Genomic DNA, 24,917 nt, shown 5'->3' with positions numbered 1-24,917 from the left:
TGTGCTTTCAATTCACGCTAGCAGTTGGGTTACATCCCGGATTGATTCCAGAGCGGCTGACATGAATACTGTAGTATGCATATTCGTGGCACAGCTCCCATTATTCTGTTTATGGCAGGAAATTGTGCTGCCATCTAGGGCTCTTCATATGGCTAACATTTCTGCAAAACTGCTGCCAACAAAAGATACTAAGAGAACGAGTCTACGGTTTAGCAATTACTGTTGGGAATATCACTCCTGGCCAGCAGGAGGGGGAAAAAGAGCACCACAGCAAAGCTGTTAAGTATCACTTCCCTTCCCACAACCCCCAGTCATTCGGCCGAAGGAAAAGGAGAGAAAGGAAATAATACAAGGTGCAGAGGTGCCTGAGGTTTATATATTAAAACTGTCTGAAAACAGGGAGAGCTGTGGACTTACCGTGTCAAGAAAGAAAGAAATGTATCAGGTAAGCATAAATTTCATTTTCTTTCTTAAGACACGGTGAGTTCACGGATCAGCAATTACTGTTGGGAATAAATACCCAAGCTAGAGGACACAGATGATAAGGGAGGGACAAGACAGGTAACCTAAACAGAAGGCACCACTGCTTGCAGAACCTTTCTCCCAAAAGAAGCCTCACTCGAGGCAAAAATATATATTTTGTAAAATTTGGACAGGGTATGCTGAGAAGACCAAGTTGCAGTCTTAGAAAAAACCGTTCCAGAGAAGCTTTATTTTGAAAACCCAATAAAAAAGAGACACCCCTAGAGGAATGAGCTATAATACTCTCAGGAAACTGCTGCCCAGCAGTCTCATAAGCAAAATCAATTATACTTCTCAACCAGAGAGAAAGAAAGGTAGCAGAAGCTTTCTGACCTTTATGTTTCCTCCTCCTTGCACTGAAGGCAAAGAGAATGACTGGGGTTTTTGGGAAGGGAAGTGATACTTAACAGCTTTGCTGTGGTGCTCTTTGCCTCCTCCTGCTGGCCAGGAGTGATATTCCCAACAGTAATTGCTAATCCGTGGACTCACTGTGTCTTAAGAAAGAAACATGCCTTTTTACATTATACATACTATGGATTTTGCAATCACTGTATTCCAAAATTTATCAACCCAACTACAACCATATTGAAGGGACATAAGTGAGCAAAAATAAAAATGATGTGTTTATTAAATATGTGGGTGGGAGGGGGTGGTAGCGGCTGGGACCGTAAGACCACTACCTGCAGCAAATAGTTTAACCCCTTAACGACCAAGGACGTGCCAGTCAAGTCCTACAAAAAATGGTCATTAATGACCAAGGACGTGCCTGGCAAGTCTTCAGGGGTTTCAAGCGCTGGAAGTGATCGTGATTGTTTCTAGCCGCTTTCAGGGTATTGCAGTGATGCCTCGATATAATAGGAGGATCTCTACACTAAAGCTAAAATTAAACCTACAAGCTACCTAATTAACCCCCTCACTGCTGGTCATAATACAAGTGAGGTGTGCAGCAGCATTTAGTGGCCTTCTAATTACCAAAAAGCAATGCCACAGCCATATTTGTCTGCTATTTCTGAACAAAGAGGATCCCAGAGAAGCATTTACAACAATCTGTGCCATAATTGCACAAGCTGTTTGTAAATAATTTTAGTGAGAACCTAAAGTTTGTGAAAAAGTTAACAATTTTTTTTATTTGATTGCATTTGGCGGTGAAATGGTGGCATGAAATATACCAAAATGGGGCTAGATCAATACTTTGGGTTAACTACTAAAAGAAATAATTATACATATCAAGGGATATTCATGGATTCCTGACAAATATCAGTGTTACAATGTAACTATTGCTAATTTTGAAAAAAAAAGAAAAATGGTTTCAAAATAGCAAAGTGCTACTTGTACTTATTGCCCTATAACTTGCAAAAAAAGCAAAGAAAATGTAAACATTTGGTATTTCTAAACTCAGGAGAAAATTTAGAAACTATTTAGCATGGGTGTTTTTTGTTGGTTGTAGATGCGTAAGAGATTTTTGGGGTCAAAGTTAGAAGAAGTGTGTTTTTTTTAATTTTTTCATCATATTTTATATTGTTTTTATAATAAATTATATAATATATCTTTAGAACGTCCATTTAATGGTGAGAAAAACAGTATATAATATGTGTGGGTACAGTAAATGAGGAAAATTACAGCTAAACACAAACACCGCAAAAATGTAAAAATGTAAAAACAGCCCTGGTCCTTAACGGTAAGAAAATTGAAAAATTGTCTGGTCAATAAGAGGTTAATGATGGGAGAGAGGGATACGCTACACTACAGAAAATGTTATTGAAGGGGAGGGGGGCCGTACTAAGCGATGGCTAGGAGGGGGAGGTGGGGCGCAGCACTACAGAAAATTTAATATTTTATAAAGATATTTTTTAAACAATACATACAAATATATTAAAACTGGGTACTGGCAGAGAACTTTCAGTACTTAAGATGGTGGACACTAGTTAGAGGGGGGAGGGTTAGAGAGCTGTTTGGGAGGGATCAGGAAGGTTGGAGGGTAAGGGGGATCCTACACTGCAGAAAATAAAATAAGAAAAATAATAATAATAAAAAAAGCCCTAAAAATGCGCACTGGCAGACTGTCTGCCAGTAACTAAGAAGGTGGTGACTAGTAAGGGGTGAGGGAGGGATCAGGTAGGGATCAGTGGGTGGGAGGTACCAGCTGGGAGGGTAATCTCTACACTACAGCTAAACTTTCAGAAGTGTGGTGCGCAGATGCAATTCAAATTACCAAAAAACATTGGCAAAGCCATGCATGTCTGCTATTTCTAAACAAAGGGGATCCCAGAGAAGCTTTTACAACCATTTGTGTTATGACTGCATAAACGGTATCTAAATAATTTCAGTGAGAGTCCCAAAGTTTGTGAAAAAGTTAACCTTTTTTTTTTTTAAGTTTAATTTTTTATTGAGGTTTCATTCTGCAATTAACAGGCAAAAATAAGCATGTTAAGTCAGAATAGCATCTGAAGTACAAGGGAAGATACAGGGAAATAGTCTAACATATACATATACATATACATGAAGTACCTGCATAAAGAGATATACAACCATATTAGAAGCCTCAGTTTTACATATATCTTATATATAGAGATTCCCATTGAATATCCAGAGCCACTCTTGGGCTCTCATTTGCACATCTAGTTATCATAGGGGAATCTATCAAGCCTAAGAACTAAATTTAGATTATATATTTGAACATTTCGGTGAACATTATGTATCAGATTATTTAACATCAAATAAGGTATGTCAAGTGGTGCTAAGAGTACAAGAAACTGCATATGTTACATCACTTTTGGTCTCATTTTAGATTCTGATACTTCACATCAAATTCTGCATTAAACATAATTATTGTTTTATTGATTAATATACTATCACGCAGATAATCCAATAATTAGTAGAGAGCTCATCAACATAGTAGAGCACATAAATGTAGGTTAATAAATGTGGCCTTAATTCCATATGATTTCTCAGACTTGGTGGTACAAGACATGAAAAGCACAAACTGTAAGTAAAGTAACATATGTCGGATGGGTTACACATCAGTCTACAGCAGAATATATATAAGACAAGAATGGGAAATAAGGCAAACTAGGCCCTCTAGTCTACATAAGGGGGTCTGCTGGTTTGAACTAAAGAGACCACCCCTAATTTCCTGGATGTAGAGGTAGACAAAATACAGAGAAGCTAGCAATGAGTTGTGGTAGTGCATGTAGGGGGAAAATGGGGGAAAATGGAACTTGCATAACCCATGTTAGCGCTCAGATCTGTAGGATTATACTAATACCTTCCCTATGGGGACTCACACATTATTATATGAGTTCCCATCCTAAACAAAATTATTGATTGCTCTCTAAATGACAACTAAATACATAGTAAACTAGGTTACAGTAGCGGTTTATGGCATTAGTGTTACTGAGGCTACTTTATATCATCTGCCCATGCCCACAAAGAGGTATAATTTATAAATAGCCAACCCTGAGGAACAAAATGAACAAATGAACTGAGGTCACATAGCATAGAGGACATCTTCAGACTACATGCAGAAATAATATGAAGGCAAATAGTATATAGTTGAATCTAAATGGTTCATCAAGATATCTATAGAAAATAAAATGAGGTTAGCTTTACAAGAACTCAAATTTTATGAAGTTATATAGAGCTATGGAAACTCTTATTAACACACCATTAAATATAAAGTATATTGAAACAATCTTAAAGCCAACATTCCCCCAGGTACACTTTATGGTATAACCAGCACTTCCCAGCTTATTGCCAATTTGGAAGTTGTAAAATAACAAACTCGCTCAACAAGAGTGTGAGGGAATAACTGTATGGAACAAAATACTTCCTGATGTGGTGGGGTAAACACATTTGTTAATAGATACACTTTTTTGGGCCCTAATGGGTAAATAAAATAATGGGTAAATAAAAATTATTTTTTTTCTCAAGCTATGAAACTGAGGTATAAATTTGCATATAGTGAAGGATATGTATACCAGAAGTGTCCGAGTATATATAATGTGTTCAGTATGCAGCTTTAGTAACACATAGGTTGCTATACAATAAATTACCCCACTCCAGATCTGGAAAACAAAAATGGTGTGAAGAGATAGTCCAAGTGTATTTTGAGCGTGATGAAAGCAGCCCTGTACTGTGACTCACAACCTGGAACAAAGGGTCTCTCTAAGACTAATGTTCCCTGCTTATGAAACATATTCTGTAGGCTATCTTGGGACTTTGGATGGGAAAACTGTGCCGGGAGGGATCGCACCAATTCGCCAGAGACTGTATGAGCCAACCTAGGATCAGAGACCTGACCGGACCACATTCTCCACTCTTCGCTTTTTCCCCACATGAAGACTGACATCAGCTCTCTCTCAGCTCCATCTACTGTCAAGTAGGAGGGTGTAGCTCGAGACATCATGTAAGCCGAGCCCCATGATTTATGTTTCCTCTCGGTATCGGCTCCGCTCTCCATCCTTGCAGGGCCGTCTTCGGCAACACGCGCCATTATGCAGCTTTCATTAGCCAATAAGGGTAACTCAGCATGTGCTATCATTGGTAGTGTCCTCAATTTTTCCCTTTCTTTGAGGCCTATATCTTCTTGTAGGATCGGTTTGCCCTCTGCGGCAGGCGGTGGGATTCCAGGCATCTCAGGTTTGCTATCAGAATTATCCCGGTCTAGCATTTTCACTCGTCGGCTATTTTCTTCACATAGCGGTAGCGCTGTGCCGGATTCTGTCTCTCTGCTATTACCCTCATCATCTACTAGTTAAAGCAGTCGGCGATGTATCGAGCTCACTTTGCTCCATCTCACATGTAGAAAGGGGCTCGTCAAAAACTTGCAGATTAGTATCTGGCTTTAGACTACATTCCATGTCAGACAGTGGGGTACGGACTAAATCCGGAAGGACTATTCCAAGCATATGTTCCTCAAGTTTGTTAAAGTGGATAATAAGTAGGGTCTCAATACTTTTCAGTATGTTAGGCTCCATAGACACTATAGTTTTAAGTTTTTTCCCTATATTATAGTAGTGCAGCACTTTTCACTGCCAATGATCTTACGATCGTAAGGGGGAAGCGTGCCCTAAAAACTTGAAGGAACAAAATCACAGTGTAGGTCTCCCTGCCATGTGGCCAGTCTCCAACTAATTGAGCTGAGTAAGATAGGAAGATCCACATTCATGAAAGTACTCACAGACCTCTCTGGAGATTCTCAGGACACCTCAGCAGGTATATTTAGTATAATAATGCAATTTCAAGAGGGAATAACCCCCTACTTGTCTGGCAGAAATCAGGAGCTCCCCACAAACACGTCCTTCCGCAACAGCTATGGGCTCCGCCCCCCAGTTAACCATTTATTTTAATATGATCGTATTATGCAGCGAAGCGGTGGCATGAAATAAACCAAAATGGGCCTAGATCAATAGCGTGGGTTGTTTACTAAATATATATAGTTTTGATAGGTAAATAAATAAAATAAAATAAATCTCTATTTCTTTTTAAATGGAGTGATAACAAAAAGGCTAAAAATTCTCTGGTAGTTTGTGCAAGTTTTTCTCTGAAATCCCCGGTCCTTACGGGGTTAAACAAATTATAAGACTACTCTGCAAATCAAACAACCAATAAAGCAGCCAGCAATCTACCAGGAAACTTACGTGTTTGTCAAACCACCAACCCAGAAAACAACACAAGCAAATATAATCCATCTATTAGCACGGCCAGGGTGACTAAGCTCCCCATTCATTATCTATATCATGGGTCAGCAACCTCTCTAGTATACGCGAACTAGAACTTAAACATAAAAAAAAAACGTCAGACACCTCAGTGCTTACCGATCTTACCAAGGCTAGGAGAGACATTCAAGATATCCACACACTAGAATATCAGAAAATGGCATTACGGAATCAACAAAAATTCTATGAATTTGGAGACAAACCTGGTAGACTGCTAGCCAGGGCCCTTAGGAGAAAACATTTGAAAACACATATTCACTCACTGATAGATAAACATGGCTCTACACAAGCAGACAGCCCAGCCATTGCTGAGACGCTCAGAGTATACTACCATGATCTATATAATTTACAAAATTCCTCTCACCCCTCGCAAGGCAGTGTAGGGCGATCATCTTCTTCTGACCTGAGTTCTTATCTAGACTCAATTACACTGCCTTCCCTGTCACAGGATGAGGTAGAGATATTGGACGCTCCTATATCTACGGAGGAAGTGTCACATGTTATAGACGACCTACCGGCTGGTAAGAGCCCAGGCCCCGACGGCTTTAGTGCCAAATATGATAAGTTCTACAAATCGATCCTGGCCCCCCATTTGGCCTGCTTGTTCAATACTCTAGACACCTCTCAGGGATTTCCCCCCTCCATGCTCACAGCCCACATTATTACTATCCCTAAACCGGGTAAACCGACAAACCGGCCAGAAAATTTTAGACCAATATCACTCCTTAACGTGGACATAAAGATATTCGCCAAAATTCTCTCTAACAGACTGAACAAATTTCTGCCTAAATTAATCTCCCCGGATCAAGTAGGCTTTGTGCCTGGCCGAGAGGCCAGGGACAACACTATAAAAGCTACCCTACTTTAAAATTACGCACAAATTAATAAGGTCCCGATGATCCTGGTTTCTACTGACGCCGAGAAGGCCTTCGACAGGATCAGCTGGAATTTTCTGAGAGCGGTCCTGTCGAAGATGAGATTTGGACAGACTTTTACACAAAGGATCTTTGCACTTTACACAGCCCCTTCAGCCCAGGTCAGGATCAATAACATACTATCGGACCCCTTTAATATCACAAACGTAACCAGGCAAGGGTGCCCGCTATCCCCATTGTTATTTGCTCTGGTGATGGAGGTCCTAGCTCAGAAGATTAGGGACAATGGGAAGATTAAGGGATTACGGATAGGGGATCATGAGCACAAATTGTCCATGTACGCGGACGACGTCTTACTTTCTTTAACGAAACCACTAACTTCACTTCCAGAGGTGCTACGTGAATTTGAGGAGTATGGGCGATTCTCAAATTTTCACTTAAACAAAAATAAATCAGAAATATTAAATATTACTCTCCCCCAGGCAGACATCTGTCAACTCTCTTCTATGTGTCCACTACGCATACAAACCCGTACTCTTAAATATTTAGGTATTAATCTTACCCCTACACCAGATACACTAAAAGCCTGTTACTTTGCCTTATCTCAATGATATCATAACCCAATATCTCTTATTATAGTATTAATCAATAAATGAACAATATGAATAGGTATTACATATTAGAATATACTGATAACCAGTAGAAAATTGGTAAGAATACTTGCCAGCAGTCTCAGCATTGTGTATTATGACAAAACTGTTGCTAGGGTCATTTGATGAAGGCACAACGGCAAAACACGTCAGTGACATATATGGTTTTTGTTTTAGCAGTACATGAAATTGCATATAGAAAAATGGACTTTCCCAACATGTAATTACACTGAGAAATAGGAAGGATAAATGGTAGTAACTTTATGTAAAAAGTGAAAATGATATACTATGTTTACTTACAAAATACTATTGTTGGCAAAGCAGGATATAGCTCAAGATTAATATATGTTACGTGTATGACGATATTTAAATATATAAGGTACACCTTTATTATCACATTCATTTAAGCAATAATACGTCACTATTTATGAGCTTATCACCTTAAAGGGACATTCCGGTCAAAATTTAAATGCACATAGATGAATTACATCTTTTAATAGAAACATATTTGCAATATACAAGTATTGGCAAAAAATCCTTCTATTAAAAGTTATCACTGTTTTAGTGTTAACATCTTTCTCTACACGTCCATGTGAAGCATAGCCAGATATTCTCAGTGCACTGGCATTTTAAATACTACAGCTGCTCAAAGCAGCAGTGGGGCTTGTATCATGTCAGCAATTAATAAATTGAGTCATTACCAGATGGTAGAAGCACATTAAGCTATCTAAACAAGTGCTAGATTTACAATTTTGGTGCATGGTGCATACTTAAATACACTTTTGAAACAGCTACAGCTTTTATTAGAAGCATTTTTGCAAATATATGTATATTACATAAATGCTTCTATTCAAAATTGAAATGTATCCCTGTGGATTCAAATTGTGGCTGTAATGTCCCTTTAATAAAGGGCATTTGTTCTTTTATGGAAAGTGTTGTTCCTCATTTTTACTGGATTTGAATTGGGGTGAGCAAAGACTCTGATAACAATGTGCATTCCGCAAGTTTGAACTGTGTGCTTGTTCTCAATACATTGTACAATATCTACACTAAATAACTACACACAAATAATTGAATATGTTCTAAGAATGTCCAGTAGCAGAGTTCTAAGGTTGCATGGTACCAGTTATCTGGTATTCTCCAAACCATGGGCATTTTTGAGTTTAGGCCACTTTGTTTACCCACCCTCAAGAATTCCCCAAACCTATATTATTAGTTCTGCTTTTTCCAGGGGGGGGGGCACAAAAAGTAGTGAAGAGGTCCATATGGGGGCCTCATGCTGTGAATTGACCATAATTGATCTAAAGCATGTTATCCACCAGCCGACTAAGCCAACTACATTACAATCCATGTTGATGAACTACTATGCTTACATACAGCACACAGTTCATCTTACCTTCAACAGTGATCATGATATTTTGCTCTTTGCGAAGACCTGGCACTGATGGGACTGTAGCTTCACAGGTATAAATCCCAGAATCTGCATAGGAAACCTCGCGCAAGCGGTGTCTGCTATTCTTAGCAATAACTTTGTTACCCTGTAATAGAGCAAAGAGTGGTAGAAAATGCTCCAAAATTCACAACAAAAGATAAAACGAAAGTGACAAACGGAAATTTTATTTTACCTTTTTCCAGAGCATTTCAGGATCGTCTGAGCCATCCCCCAAGCAAGACAGAGGGACATCTTCTCCCAATGCAACTGTTATGGGGTTCGCTGGGATGATAGAGAGTTCATTCAGATCTGTGGATAACAATAACAAATAGATATTAGGTAGGGATAGACACAAAAAAGGAGACATTAACATAAAAGTGGGGAGGACAACAGTGACACATTTAAAAAGGTAAAAAAAGTAAAATGGAAATGCTGAAATGGATGAACAAAGAGCGTAACAAAGAGAAAATGCAAATAGTGTATAGTGACTATTCTGTATAATGTACAACCCGAGTACAAAGCAGAGTGGCAAAATATAGAAATTAAAGGGATTGGAAAGTCAAAATTACACTTGCATGATTCAGGTAGAGCATGTCATTTTAAGAAACTTTTCAATTTACTTCTTATTTCAAATGTGCTTCGTTCTCTTGGTACCCTGTGTTAAAAAAGAATTCGCACATATCCTAAACTAGTGGGAGCTAGCTGCTGATTGGTGCCTGCACACATTTGTCTCTTGTGATTGGCTAACTAGATCTGTTCAGCTAGCTGCTAGTAGTGCAATGTTGTTTCTTCAGCAAATGATAACAAGAGAATAAAGAAAATTTGATAATAGAAGTAAATTGAAAAGTTTAAAATTTTATGTTCTATCTAAATTATGAAAGAAAATTTGGGGGTTTTCTGTCCCTTTAAGTGGAGACAAAAAGTAAACAACTATCCAAGAAGATTGATAGTTCAATAAGTAGACGGGTGACAAGTTTTGAAAGATTAAAAAAAACAGAATTTATGCTTACCTGATAAATTACTTTCTCCAACGGTGTGTCCGGTCCACGGCGTCATTCTTACTTGTGGGATATTCTCTTCCCCAACAGGAAATGGCAAAGAGTCCCAGCAAAGCTGGTCACATGATCCCTCCTAGGCTCCGCCCACCCCAGTCATTCGACCGACGGACAGGAGGAAATATATATAGGAGAAACCATATGATACCGTGGTGACTGTAGTTAGAGAAAATAATTCATCAGACCTGATTAAAAAAAACCAGGGCGGGCCGTGGACCGGACACACCGTTGGAGAAAGTAATTTATCTGGTAAGCATAAATTCTGTTTTCTCCAACATTGGTGTGTCCGGTCCACGGCGTCATCCTTACTTGTGGGAACCAATACCAAAGCTTTAGGACACGGATGAAGGGAGGGAGCAAATCAGGTCACCTAAATGGAAGGCACCACGGCTTGCAAAACCTTTCTCCCAAAAATAGCCTCCGAAGAAGCAAAAGTATCAAATTTGTAAAATTTGGCAAAAGTGTGCAGTGAAGACCAAGTCGCTGCCTTACATATCTGGTCAACAGAAGGCTCGTTCTTGAAGGCCCATGTGGAAGCCACAGCCCTAGTGGAGTGAGCTGTGATTCTTTCAGGAGGCTGCCGTCCGGCAGTCTCATAAGCCAATCGGATAATGCTTTTAAGCCAAAAGGAAAGAGAGGTAGAAGTCGCTTTTTGACCTCTCCTTTTACCAGAATAAACAACAAACAAGGAAGATGTTTGTCTGAAATCTTTAGTAGCCTCTAAATAGAATTTTAGAGCACGGACTACGTCCAAATTGTGTAACAAACGTTCCTTCTTTGAAACTGGATTCGGACACAAAGAAGGTACAACTATCTCCTGGTTAATATTTTTGTTGGAAACAACTTTCGGAAGAAAACCAGGCTTAGTACGCAAAACCACCTTATCTGCATGGAACACCAGATAGGGCGGAGAACACTGCAGAGCAGATAACTCTGAAACTCTTCTAGCAGAAGAAATTGCAACCAAAAACAAAACTTTCCAAGATAGTAACTTAATATCTACGGAATGTAAGGGTTCAAACGGAACCCCTTGAAGAACTGAAAGAACTAGATTTAGACTCCAGGGAGGAGTCAAAGGTCTGTAAACAGGCTTGATCCTAACCAGAGCCTGAACAAATGCTTGAACATCTGGCACGGCTGACAGTCTTTTGTGAAGTAAAACAGATAAAGCAGAGATCTGTCCCTTCAGAGAACTTGCAGATAATCCTTTCTCCAAACCTTCTTGTAGAAAGGATAGAATCTTAGGAATTTTTATCTTGTTCCATGGGAATCCTTTAGATTCACACCAACAGATATATTTTTTCCATATTTTATGGTAAATTTTTCTAGTTACAGGCTTTCTAGCCTGAATCAGAGTATCTATTACAGAATCTGAAAACCCACGCTTTGATAAAATCAAGCGTTCAATCTCCAAGCCGTCAGTTGGAGGGAAACCAGATTCGGATGTTCGAATGGACCCTGAACAAGAAGGTCCTGTCTCAAAGGTAGCTTCCATGGTGGAGCCGATGACATATTCACCAGGTCTGCATACATGTCCTGCGTGGCCACGCAGGAGCTATCAAGATCACCGAGGCCCTCTCCTGATTGATCCTGGCTACCAGCCTGGGGATGAGAGGAAACGGTGGGAATACATAAGCTAGGTTGAAGGTCCAAGGTGCTACTAGTGCATCTACTAGAGTCGCCTTGGGATCCCTGGATCTGGACCCGTAGCAAGGAACCTTGAAGTTCTGACGAGACGCCATCAGATCCATGTCTGGAATGCCCCATAATTGAGTTATTTGGGCAAAGATTTCTGGATGGAGTTCCCACTCCCCCGGATGGAATGTCTGACGACTCAGAAAATCCGCTTCCCAATTTTCCACTCCTGGGATGTGGATCGCAGACAAGTTGCAGGAGTGATCCTCCGCCCATTGAATTATCTTGGTCACTTCTTTCATCGCCAGGGAACTCCTTGTTCCCCCCTGATGATTGATATATGCAACGGTCGTCATGTTGTCTGACTGAAACCTTATGAATTTGGCCTTTGTTAGTTGAGGCCAAGCTCTGAGAGCATTGAATATCGCTCTCAGTTCCAGAATGTTTATCGGGAGAAGAGACTCTTCCCGAGACCATAGACCCTGAGCTTTCAGGGATTCCCAGACCGTGCCCCAGCCCACTAGGCTGGCGTCGGTCATGACAATGGCCCACTCTGGTCTGCGGAAGCTCATTCCCTGTGACAGATTGTCCAGGGTCAGCCACCAACGGAGTGAATCTCTGGTCTTTTGATCTACTTGAATCGTCGGAGACAAGTCTGTATAATCCCCATTCCACTGTCTGAGCATGCACAGTTGTAATGGTCTTAGATGAATTTGTGCAAAAGGAACTATGTCCATTGTTGCAACCATCAATCCTATTACTTCCATGCACTGCGCTATGGAAGGACGAGGAACAGAATGAAGTACTTGACAAGAGCTTAGAAGTTTTGATTTTCTGACCTCTGTCAGAAAAATCCTCATTTTTAAGGAATCTATTATTGTTCCCAAGAAGGGAACTCTTGTTGACGGGGACAGAGAACTTTTTTCTTTGTTCACCTTCCATCCGTGAGATCTGAGAAAGGCTAGGACGATGTCCGTATGAGCCTTTGCTTTTGACAGGGACGACGCTTGAATCAGGATGTCGTCCAAGTAAGGTACTACTGCAATGCCCCTTGGTCTTAGAACCGCTAGAAGGGACCCTAGTACCTTTGTGAAAATCCTTGGAGCAGTGGCTAATCCGAATGGAAGTGCCACAAACTGGTAATGCTTGTCCAGAAAAGCGAACCTTAGGAACTGATGATGTTCCTTGTGGATAGGAATATGTAGGTACGCATCCTTTAAATCCACGGTAGTCATAAATTGATTTTCCTGGATAGTAGGTAGGATCGTTCGAATAGTTTCCATTTTGAACAATGGTACCCTGAGAAATTTGTTTAGGATCTTTAGATCCAAAATTGGTCTGAATGTTCCCTCTTTTTTGGGAACTATGAACAGATTGGAATAAAATCCCATTCCTTGTTCTCTTATTGGAACTGGATGTATCACTCCCATCTTTAACAGGTCTTCTACACAATGTAAGAATGCCTGTCTCTTTATTTGGTTTGAAGATAATTGAGACCTGTGGAACCTTCCCCTTGGGGGTAGTTCCTTGAATTCCAGGAGATAACCTTGAGAAACTATTTCTAGCGCCCAAGGATCCTGAACATCTCTTGCCCAAGCCTGAGCAAAGAGAGAAAGTCTGCCCCCCACTAGATCCGGTCCCGGATCGGGGGCTATCCCTTCATGCTGTTTTGGTAGCAGTGGTAGGCTTCTTGGCCTGCTTACCCTTGTTCCAGCCTTGAATTGGTTTCCAGGCTGGTTTGGGTTGTGAAGTATTACCCTCTTGCTTAGAGGATACAGAATTAGAGGCTGGTCCGTTTCTGCGAAAGGGACGAAAATTAGGCTTATTTTTAGCCTTAAAAGACCTATCCTGTGGGAGGGCGTGGCCCTTTCCCCCAGTGATGTCTGAAATAATCTCTTTCAAATCAGGTCCAAATAATGTTTTACCTTTGAAAGGAATGTTAAGCAATTTTGTCTTGGAAGACACATCCGCTGACCAAGACTTTAGCCAAAGCGCTCTGCGCGCCACGATAGCAAACCCTGAATTTTTCGCCGCTAATCTAGCTAATTGCAAAGCGGCATCTAAAACAAAAGAGTTAGCCAATTTAAGTGCTTGAACTCTGTCCATAACCTCCTCATACGAAGATTCTTTACTGAGCGACTTTTCTAGTTCCTCGAACCAGAAACACGCTGCCGTAGTGACAGGAACAATGCATGAAATTGGTTGTAGAAGGTAACCTTGCTGTACAAAAATCTTTTTAAGCAAACCCTCTAATTTCTTATCCATAGGATCTTTGAAAGCACAACTATCTTCGATAGGAATAGTAGTGCGTTTGTTTAGAGTAGAAACCGCCCCCTCGACCTTGGGGACTGTCTGCCATAAGTCCTTTCTGGGGTCGACTATAGGAAATAATTTCTTAAATATAGGGGGGGGAACAAAAGGTATGCCGGGCCTTTCCCACTCTTTATTTACTATGTCCGCCACCCGCTTGGGTATAGGAAAAGCGTCGGGGGGCACCGGAACCTCTAGGAACTTGTCCATCTTACATAATTTCTCTGGAATGACCAAATTGTCACAATCATCCAGAGTAGATAACACCTCCTTAAGCAGTGCGCGGAGATGTTCTAATTTAAATTTAAATGTCACAACATCAGGTTCAGCTTGATGAGAAATTTTTCCTGAATCTGAAATTTCTCCATCAGACAAAACCTCCCTCATGGCCCCTTGAGATTGGTGTGAGGGTATGTCAGAACAGTTATCATCAGCGTCCTCTTGCTCTTCAGTGTTTAAAACAGAGCAATCGCGCTTTCTCTGATAAGTAGGCATTTTGGATAAAAGATTTGCTATGGAGTTATCCATTACAGCCGTTAATTGTTGCATGGTAATAAGTATTGGCGCACTAGATGTACTAGGGGCCTCCTGTGTGGGCATAACTGGTGTAGACACAGTAGGGGATGATGTAGTATCATGTTTACTCCCCTCATTTGAGGAATCATCTTGGGCAATATCATTATCTGTGGCATTACTGTCCTTACTTTGTTTGGACACTATGGCACAATTATCACATAAATTTAAATGGGGAGACACATTGGCTTTTATACATATAGAACATAGCTTATCTGATGGTACAGACATGTTAAACAGGCTTAAACTTGTCAACAAAGCACAAAAAAACGTTTTAAAATAAAACCGTTACTGTCACTTTAAATTTCAAACTGAAAACACTTTATTACTGAATATGTGAAAAAGTATGAAGGAATTGTTCAAAATTCACCAAAATTTCACCACAGTGTCTTAAAGCATTAAAAGTATTGCACACCAAATTTCAGAGCTTTAACCCTTAAATTAACCGGAGCCGTTTTAGAATTTAACCCCTATACAGTCCCAGCTATATGCTTTGCTGAGACCCAACCAAGCCCAGAGGGGAATACGATACCAAATGACGCCTTCTAGAAGCTTTTTTAGTGATTCTTAGATCCTCACACATGCATCTGCATGCCTTGCTCTCCAAAAACAACTGCGCAGTAATGGCGCGAAAATGAGGCTCAGTCTATAACTAGAAAGGCCCCCAGACTAAAAAAGGTGTCCAACACAGTGCCTGCCGTTTTTTAAACGTTCCCCAAGATTATAATGCCAATTATTAGCTAGAATCTGCATAATATGCCCCAATAAAGCAATCGTTTTAGCCCATAAAAATGTCTACCAGTTTTTAAGCCCTTTTTTAAGCCCTTTATTCTTTTATATTTGACTAAGAAAATGGCTTACCGGTCCCCATGAGGGGAAATGACAGCCTTCCAGCATTACATGGTCTTGTTAGAAATATGGCTAGTCATACCTTAAGCAGAAAGGTCTGCTAACTGTTTCCCCCAACTGAAGTTACTTCATCTCAACAGTCCTGTGTGGAAACAGCAATCGATTTTAGTTACTGTCTGCTAAAATCATCTTCCTCTTACAAACAGAAATCTTCATCCTTTTCTGTTTCAGAGTAAATAGTACATACCAGCACTATTTTAAAATAACAAACACTTGATAGAAGAATAAAAACTACATTTAAACACCAAAAAACTCTTAACCATCTCCGTGGAGATGTTGCCTGTGCAACGGCAAAGAGAATGACTGGGGTGGGCGGAGCCTAGGAGGGATCATGTGACCAGCTTTGCTGGGACTCTTTGCCATTTCCTGTTGGGGAAGAGAATATCCCACAAGTAAGGATGACGCCGTGGACCGGACACACCAATGTTGGAGAAAAAGAGAAAAAAAAAAAGATAGATTATGCATTTTAATTTATTAACAAATTAAAGAGACATACAATTTGCCTAATTAAGGGCTAGTTTACAAGTGGAGCGGTAACTTTAATGGGAGCTTGATATTGCAATATTGCAATCACGTTAACTTGCACTCAGATTACAAGTTGAAAATAAACACGTTTTTGAGGACACAATCGCATTTTACATTAAAACCTTTTGTGCTTAAAGGGTTTGGGCTTAAAAAAGTTGCACTAAACAAAACATAAATACATTATAATAAAGCATTACACTGAAAAATGACCTACACTTTTTAACTCCTACACTACTTAAAGGGACAGTCTAGTCAAAATTTAACTTTCATGATTCAGATAGGGCATGTAATTTTAAACAACTTTCCAATTGACTTTTATCATTAAAGGGACAGTCTAGTCAAAACAAAACTTTCATGATTCAGATAGGGCATGCAATTTTAAACAACTTTCCAATTTAATTTTATCATCAAATTTGCTTTGTTCCCTTGGTGGTGTTTTTGAAAAGCTAAACCTAGCTAGGCTCAAACTGATTTCTAAACAGTTGAAAACCGCCTCCTAGCTCAGAGCATTTTGAAAGTTTTTCACAGTTAGACAGTGCTAGTTCACATGTGTCATATAGATAACATTGTGCTCACTCCCGTGAAGTTATTTGGGAGTCTTCACTGATTGACTACACTGCATGTCTGTCAAAGGCACTTAGATAAGGAGGCTGTCTGCAAAGGCTTAGATACAAGGTAATCACAGAGGTAAAAGGTATATTAATATAACTGTGTTGGTTATGCAAAAACTGGGAATGGGTAATAAAGGGATTATCTATCTTTTTAAATAAGTAAAATGTTGGTGTAGACTGTCACTTTAAATTTGCTTTGTTCCCTTGGTGGTATTTTTGAAAAGCTAAACCTAGGCAGGCTCAAATTGATTTCTAAACCGTTGAAAACCGCCTCCTAGCTCAGTGTGTCATATAGATAACATTGTGCTCACTCCCGTGGAGTAATTTAGGAGTCTGCGCTGGTTGTCTAAACTGTATGTCTGTCAAAAGCACTTAGATAAGGGGGAGTCTGCAGAGGCTTAGATACAAGGTAATCACAGAGGTAAAACATATATTAATATAACTGTGCTGGTTATGCAAAACTGAGGGATGGGTTATAAAGGGATTATCTATATTTTTAAACAATAAAAATTCTGGTGTAGACTGTCCCTTTAACCCCATAAACTGCCACAACCCCATCGGTCTGCTGACCAGCCCCTGCCCCCTAAGAAGCACGCATTCAGGATGGTGAGTAACATCTTGGGGTTCAAGCCTTAGAGTTCGCTGCTTCATAACCCTGTCCACCTGCTCTGAGCAGGCGGACAGACATCGCCGGAATTCAACCCAAACGAGTACGATCGGGTTGATTGACAACTCATTGGCCGCGAGTCTGCAGGGGGCGGCGTTGCACCAGCAGCTCTTGTGAGCTGCTGGTGCAATGCTGAATATGGAGAACGTATTGCTCTCCGCATTCAGCAATGTCTGTCGGACCTGATCCGCGCTCTTAGGGTTTTTTTTGGGGGGGGGTTTAGTATAGGGGTTTTTGTTTTAGTATAGGATTTTTTTTAACTCTTAATGTTTTTCTATTTCTTGTGTACTTCTTTTTAAACCAGTTGGTGTTTCTTTTTGTAATTTAGGGGGTCTTAGGTTAGGGGTCTTCATGGGTTAGCTGTTAAATATCAACTAGAAAGAGGACAGTTAAGGTGAAACAAAACCAATGTGTAAATGAGAATATAACAATGTAACAAAAAGTAAGAAAAACATATACAATAAAAACAAGGAGAGCTGTGCAACAAAGGTGGAATCATAGCCTTAGGTTGTACAATCAGGGATTGGGATACATTTTGCTAATGAAGCAGAGTAGAGGAAAAGCACTGGGCAATAAAAACAAAATCATGACAGTGAAAAATATGAAAAGCAATAAAACACGTAAAGGTGGGGAATGCTAGGAAGGCATGTTTCGGTTTTACCGGGACCAATACAAAACTTCTTAGGAGAGGATAGATTTCTGGCTAAATCTGACACAATTCCTCCCCCCAGCTACCCATGTATACAACCCATCTCCACTTAGAGTATACGACAAGGAAAAGTGAGACCCTCTACTCCTGCTCTTTTTATCTCCTTCTAGACCTTCCTCTTCTTATCAGTAGGTATTGCTTAAGACACTGCAACGAAGAACATTAAGGCTGTACTACACTCCGTGACTTGTCATGGTATATAGTACAACCTTGAAAAAATGTGAATGTGCAACTTTCACCCAAATATAGGATACACTAGTCTTCATGTATCTCTTAAGAACAACAAAGAAGAAAATGGTGGACAGTCTTAGAGCACTCAGAAAAGAGGTACTATTAAGGTAGTATGAGGCAGGAAAAATCGCCAAGAAGGATATGCAAATTAAAACGTTTATTTGGATACTATAATCAGAAAACCCTAACAGTGTAGGTGTATGTAAAACTTAGATTAAAAATGCAACAAGAAAGATGAGTACCAGCAAACCCGGGTACATAACAAAAATATGATAATCCTAATAATGGCAAAGGTGGACACTCAGTTCAATATACACCAGAGAGAGCTCACGCCTGCACAGGGGATAATATGCAAACTGAGGATTAACCTCACATCAAAATATTCAATCCAAGTGCAGTATTGGAGCGGTCTAAGGAAAAGAAATATGCTAATCACGATATGGCAATAATAAAGACTCAGGTCGATACACACCAGAAAAGGCTCACGGATTGCACAGGAAATTATATCTTAGAAAAGAGGATTAACTTCACAACAATAATGCTATTTAAGTGCAATACTGGAGCGGTGTGTAAAGGTCTGATGAATTAGAGCCAAGGCAAATCTATGGAGCGTTTACCAAAGAACGAGACTAGTAATTACTGATACAAAGTACAAATAAACCAGGTTGCTGGTCTCAAAAGAGCGCCTGATGCGCATTTTGAAAAAGCAGAGTACGGCGAAATGCTAGGGTTTTATGATTATAGTATCCGAATAAACGTTAAGTTTTATATTGCATATTCTTCTTGGCGATCTTTCCTGCCTCATACTACCTTAATAGTACCTCCTTTCTGAGTGCTCTAAGACTGTCCACCTTTTTCTTCTTTGTTGTTCTAATCACATATTAGGACAGTGAGCACCCCCATCTCTGTAATATAAGTATACTAGGGTTATACCCAAGTGTTATTACTGGAATCTTCTCTGGTAACAAATTCTGTTCATGGGGCTGCAATAGATTTATTTCCAAAACCATTTTTTATAACATCTTAATTTATCTCACCTCTTTCTACTACGTCAAGATCTACAGTATATTACTGCTATCAACTTATGTTACTATAAAAGGGTTCCTCCTTAAAGTGTCTTAAAGGGACAGTCAAGTATAAATTAAACTTTCATTATTCAGATAGGACTTTTAATTTTAATCGACTTTCCAATTTACTTTTATCATTAAATTTGCTTTTTTCTCTTGGTATTCTTAGTTTAAACTAAACATAGGTAGACTCATAGGCTAATTTCTAAGCCTTTGAGGGCTGCCTCTTATCACATGCTTTTTAAATCTCTTTTCAACACAAAGAGACAGAAAGTACACGTGGGCCATATAGATAACACTGTGTTCAGGCACAGAAAGTTATTTAAGATCTAGCACAATACAATGCTAAATTTAAGACAATAGATAATAAACAGTCACAGTCATGTGATCAGGGGGCTGGAAGAAGGTTCCTATATACAAGGTAATCACAGAGGTAAAACGTGTATTAATATAACTGTGTTGGTTATGCAAAACTGGGGAATGAGTAATAAAGGGATTATCTATCTTTTAAAACAATAACAATTCTATGGTAGACTGTCCCTTTAAGTAATACCTACTGAACAATTTAAACAGCTTAAAGTGAAATGTCCCAAAATACACATGACTTAATTAATCCCTTAATTTGTTCTTTTCTTTTTACAGTACCATTTAACTAAATGTTCACACTCACAATGTACATTGATGTCTATTTCCGTTTCGAGAGTAGCATCAGAAGGACTGTCAAAATCCACAGCTACACAGTGATAGGACCCATTATCATTTCTAGAAATAGGATCAAAAGTGACTGCTCCTTCAGTACCCGAGTACAACTCCAACTCTTTGCCATCCTGCAAAAGAAAGTGGAATGAGGTAGCATTAAGACTTGGGGTAATATTAAGCCAGTGTTAATTAAAAAGGTACAGTTAGCAAAACTTTAGGAGCTCTAAGAAAGGTGAAATTGAGACTAAATAGAAATCCAATGCATAAATACAGTTGGGACAGTTGATAGAGTAACAGGGGAATGACCATGTAGCTACAATCATCACAGAGCAAAAGTTGCATATAGATATGATGCCACCAAATGACTAGTGTGCATAGTGCAAACCAAATATTTTAATTGCTTGAGACTTTCTTATCAAAAACACCCATTTCCTAATTGTGATTAAGAATATGCTTGTCTAAAACACTTTGTGCTTCATGTATTAAGCAGCGAATGCTGCCATTGAGTCCTTGTGGAGCAGGCTCGCTCATCCAGGCCTACTTTCTGCAATGAAAGATGCAGCGGTCATCCAACCGCTGCTTCTTACCATCTTCGTCACCTCTAAGTTGGCAGATAGAAATCACCCCAAACAATCCTGTAAGAGAAGGGGGCGACATTACACACTCAAGTGAGTGTGTAATGATACATCCTGGCAGCGGGTACGTCAAGTTGAGTACCCTTTACTAAACTTTTTATTTGTAACATTAACTCATATAATCTCTTTTGTCTAGGGGAATTTACAGAACATTTACTATGGTAGATCATGATCCACTTTTGGGTAAAGCTGAAATTTAGCAACAACATGATAAATATTTTTAGCTGAATGTGCACTGATTAAAGAGATATAAAACTGACAAAACTAAAAAAAGAGATTTGTGTTACAGTATTTTTTTTTAACCCTGCTTTATTATTAGATTTTAAAAATGATCCTATCATAAATGGCCTTTTAGATTGTCAGTCTGTCTACCCACTTAGTGCCAGTCTCGGAGAACAAAGAGTGTGGTTGGAGTTTGAGTTACTCTTGAATGTATGGGGACATTTATATATAACCAGTGAGATTGAGGAGAGTTAGAAATTATGCAAAACCAGGAGTAGAGTCCAACAAAAATCGGATACCTGCAATTTGGTAATGCTGTAGAAAGGGGGTGGGTACCCATCTGCTACACAACGCAATGTCACAGTGTCCCCCTCCTTAATGGGAAGCAAAGACGCAACCTCAAACTGCACAACTTCAGGGTAGTCTGAAGAGAATGCAAAGATAAAAATGGTAAGCAATGACCTAGAATACTGACAAAAATAAGTTAATGGAACAAAACAAGAAGATTTTTAGAAGGGAATATTTAATTTACAAACAAGGGAGAGAAAGCATGCAACCAAGAGAGAAGAGAAATAAATATTTGGAAAAGAGAAAAAAAGGGTTTACATTGAGAGAGGAATGAGAGACTTGAAAGACAATGTGTTTGCTTAATAGAGGGTAAAAGGTATTAAAGGTACAAAGCAGAAAAACTCTCACGTGTATAATAAACATGTTAAGTATAAATACTTTTTATGGGGAAAAAAAAGTCAAGTTAAAGCTATTTAAATTGGTTAAATGAATTGTATTTGTTAGTGCAAGACTGATCTGTGGGAGAGAAGCTCATTGGCTGGTAAATAAAACCTCCCATAGCTCTACTGGTAAACAGTGGAGAGTGCTACTAATGTTTGAACTCAGAAACAAAGGAAAAAAACACTATGTCCTGCTAGGATGACACAAAAATGAAGGTAAAATGCAAAGAACATAGTATCATACATAATAAATGAGGTTGAAAGAAGACAGAAGTCCATCGAATTCAACCTATATAGAGACTACTTCATTTACACTAAAGAAGCTGACAATTTAACTTACATTAAACCCTTAGAAAGCCAACTCATTTAACCTAAGTAACATGACTTATATGGAGAAAGTCTAAGGAAGAAAACAAGACGAAGAAGAAAATGTGACAATTTAACAAAGTGCAAAGCAGGAATGGCATGGCCAAGATAGGAAGACGTAAAAGTAAGGTTGTTTCACACAAGGAGAATGGATATTGTTTCACTCACAGTGCAAAGTAAGGTTAAACCTTTCGGATTCCAAACTGTCTTGTCCTCCTCCTGGCAGCTGATACACAACTTTACAGGAGAAAAAAGAGTCCTTATCTGCTTTGGTGGGTCTCAAGAACAGAACACTAGAGACAGTGTACAAACCAGAGGCTTCTGTAACTGTGCGAGACGTCATGTATAAATCTGTGTACAGAGGGAGCTGAAGTTAACAATTTGCCCTAACTCTCCAATTGCTATTCTCTCTACATCATTCTCCATTCTCACACCCACCGTTGTTTGCTTCAGATGCTGGGTTTAAAAGCATGTTATTTTTGTACCACTTGATGACTGGGGCTGGGTATGAATTACGACTGACACAGGTGCCAATCTACAAAGAAGGAAAGTAGAGATAAAACCCAAATAATTTGTTTGTGAAACCAATATCTCATCAAAACAACTTGACGTAACATCAATACTTGCAGAATTTATAGATTTGTACCTGCTCCTTGTCAGAGCAGGAAGCTATTTCTATCTACCCCTTAATTTAAACTGATGTAAATAGTAAATAAATGCTAGACATAATCATGTATTCAAATCAAAGATTAGCCTTAGAATAATTTATTTTCTAAAATGATATTAGTTGTTTAAATATTGAAAATATAAGTATAAAGGTTTAGTTTATATACAGTACTCTGATTTCAATAAAGTAATGGATGTACCATGTTTGAACTAGTTTTCTACTTATTGTGGCTGTATGGAAACCTTCTAAGGTAATCCTATGTTCCACACTGACTTCTTTAAACAATCTCTTTTATTGCCTGTTTTATATCTCTCCCTAATTGCCTTCAGTAGGTGAGAGATTAGAGGAAACTTAACTTCCAACATGGCAGTGCCCATTAATTTATAGAAACTCAGTGGAGTTTAGAAAACCAACAATTTTCAGGGGCCTATTTATGAAAGGCCTGTCGGACATGATCTGACATTGTGGATCATGTCCGACAGACCTCACTGAATGCGGAGAGATTGGCCGCTAGCAGGGGGTGTCAATCAACCAGATCGTATTCAATCGGGTTGAATTGCAGCAATATCTGTCCGCCTCCTCAGAGCAGGCGGACAGGTTATGGAGCAGCGCTCTTTAGACAGCTGCTTCATAACTGGTGTTTCTGGCGAGCCACACGGAGCTTGATAGATATGCCCCTCAGAGTTAAATTACAGGGAAAGAGGGAAAAAATAAATAATGAAACTATATTGCAAAGTATTGTTTAACTATACATAATTAAGCATTTTATACTGTTTAATATCCCTTTAACAACAAATAGAACAACTTCTGCTGTCAAGGACATTGTTATAAACATTACAAAACAAATATATATATAAAGTATATATATATATATATATATATATATATATATATATATATATATATATATATATATATATATATATATATATATACACGGTATATTTATGTATAACAGTCCACTCTAACTTATGCACAAACTTAAAACATTTCAAGAAAAAAAAGAAAAAAAAAGACAACCTTGTCAGCTTTGACATAGCAAGACACAACCACAAGGCAAGATACTTGATAGGTTCAGTTGTGTCTTTCTAAATCCCACATGCTGAGCTGTGGTTTAGGTAAGAAATAACGACAACACATTGAAATCATCCCTGGATGCCCACTTCCAGTCCCTTGGTTGCCTCTGCAAGATAGCAAGTACCGTTCTATCCAGTGACATTACTTTTAACATAACAAAACAGATAATATTTAACAATTACACACTTACAGAACCCCTTGGCAAAAGTTTTTCCAAAGTGTTTTTATTATTGTTTATCTGTGTTGCAAGAGGTTTCCTCTTACTGTGAAAGATATCATGTATCTGGCCATTTAAATGGACAGTCTACTCCAAAAAAATGTATTGTTTAACAAGATAGATAATCCCTTTATTACCCATTACCCCGTTTTGCATAACCAACATGGTTATATTAAAATAATTTTAACCTCTGTGATTACTTTTGTATCTAAGCCTCTTCTGACAGCCCCTTATCACATGGTTATTTATTTATTACTAGTCCTAAAGCCCGTTCACACGGGCCATTTTTTGCATGGTACAGCGGTCCCACCCATTGCGCTCTCTCCCTCCCCCTATCTTTTGCTCTCTCTCTCCCCCTCTCTTTTGCGCTCTCTCCCCCTCTCTTTTGAGCTCTCTCTCTTCCCCTCTCTTTTGAGCTCTCTCTCTCCCCCCTCTCTTTTGCGCTCTCTCTACCCCCTCTTTTGCGCTCTCTCTTTCCCCCCTCTCTTTTGCGCTTTCTCCCCCCCTCTCTTTTTAGCTCTCTCTCTCCCCCCTCTCTTTTGCGCTCTCTCCCCCTCTTTTGCGCTCTCTCTCTCCCCCCCTCTTTTGCGCTCTCTCTCTCCCCCCTCTCTTTTGCGCTCTCTCCCCCTCTCTTTTGTGCTCTCTCTCTCCCCCCTCTCTTTTGCGCTCTCTCTCCCCCCTCTCTCTCTCCCCTCTCTCTCTCCTCTCTCCCTCTCCCACCTCTCTCTCTCTCTCTCCCCCCCCATCTCTCTCCCCTCTCTCTCTCTCCCCTCTATCTCTCTCTCTCCTCTCTTTCTCTCTCTCTCCCCTCTATCTCT

At 39.4% G+C, this 24,917-nt stretch overlaps 1 protein-coding gene across 1 annotated transcript in view; it reads right to left on the bottom strand.

Annotated features, from left to right (window-relative positions):
- Nucleotides 1-24,917, bottom strand: part of BCAM (basal cell adhesion molecule (Lutheran blood group)) — a 77,725-nt gene that overhangs the window by 19,375 nt on the left and 33,433 nt on the right. Inside the window, exons 5-10 of the mRNA XM_053690865.1 lie at nt 22,577-22,673; nt 22,307-22,489; nt 21,344-21,468; nt 20,159-20,315; nt 9,390-9,505; nt 9,161-9,302 (exon numbers count right to left, since the gene is read on the bottom strand). Of these exons, the coding sequence (XP_053546840.1) occupies nt 9,161-9,302; nt 9,390-9,505; nt 20,159-20,315; nt 21,344-21,468; nt 22,307-22,489; nt 22,577-22,673 (820 nt within the window). The remainder of the gene's footprint in view (nt 1-9,160; nt 9,303-9,389; nt 9,506-20,158; nt 20,316-21,343; nt 21,469-22,306; nt 22,490-22,576; nt 22,674-24,917) is intronic.

Source organism: Bombina bombina, chromosome 8, assembly GCF_027579735.1.
Source record: "Bombina bombina isolate aBomBom1 chromosome 8, aBomBom1.pri, whole genome shotgun sequence".
Classification (NCBI taxonomy): Eukaryota; Metazoa; Chordata; class Amphibia; order Anura; family Bombinatoridae; genus Bombina; species Bombina bombina.
Note: the sequence above shows the minus strand (reverse complement) of the source record. Positions and strands in the feature narration are given on the sequence as shown.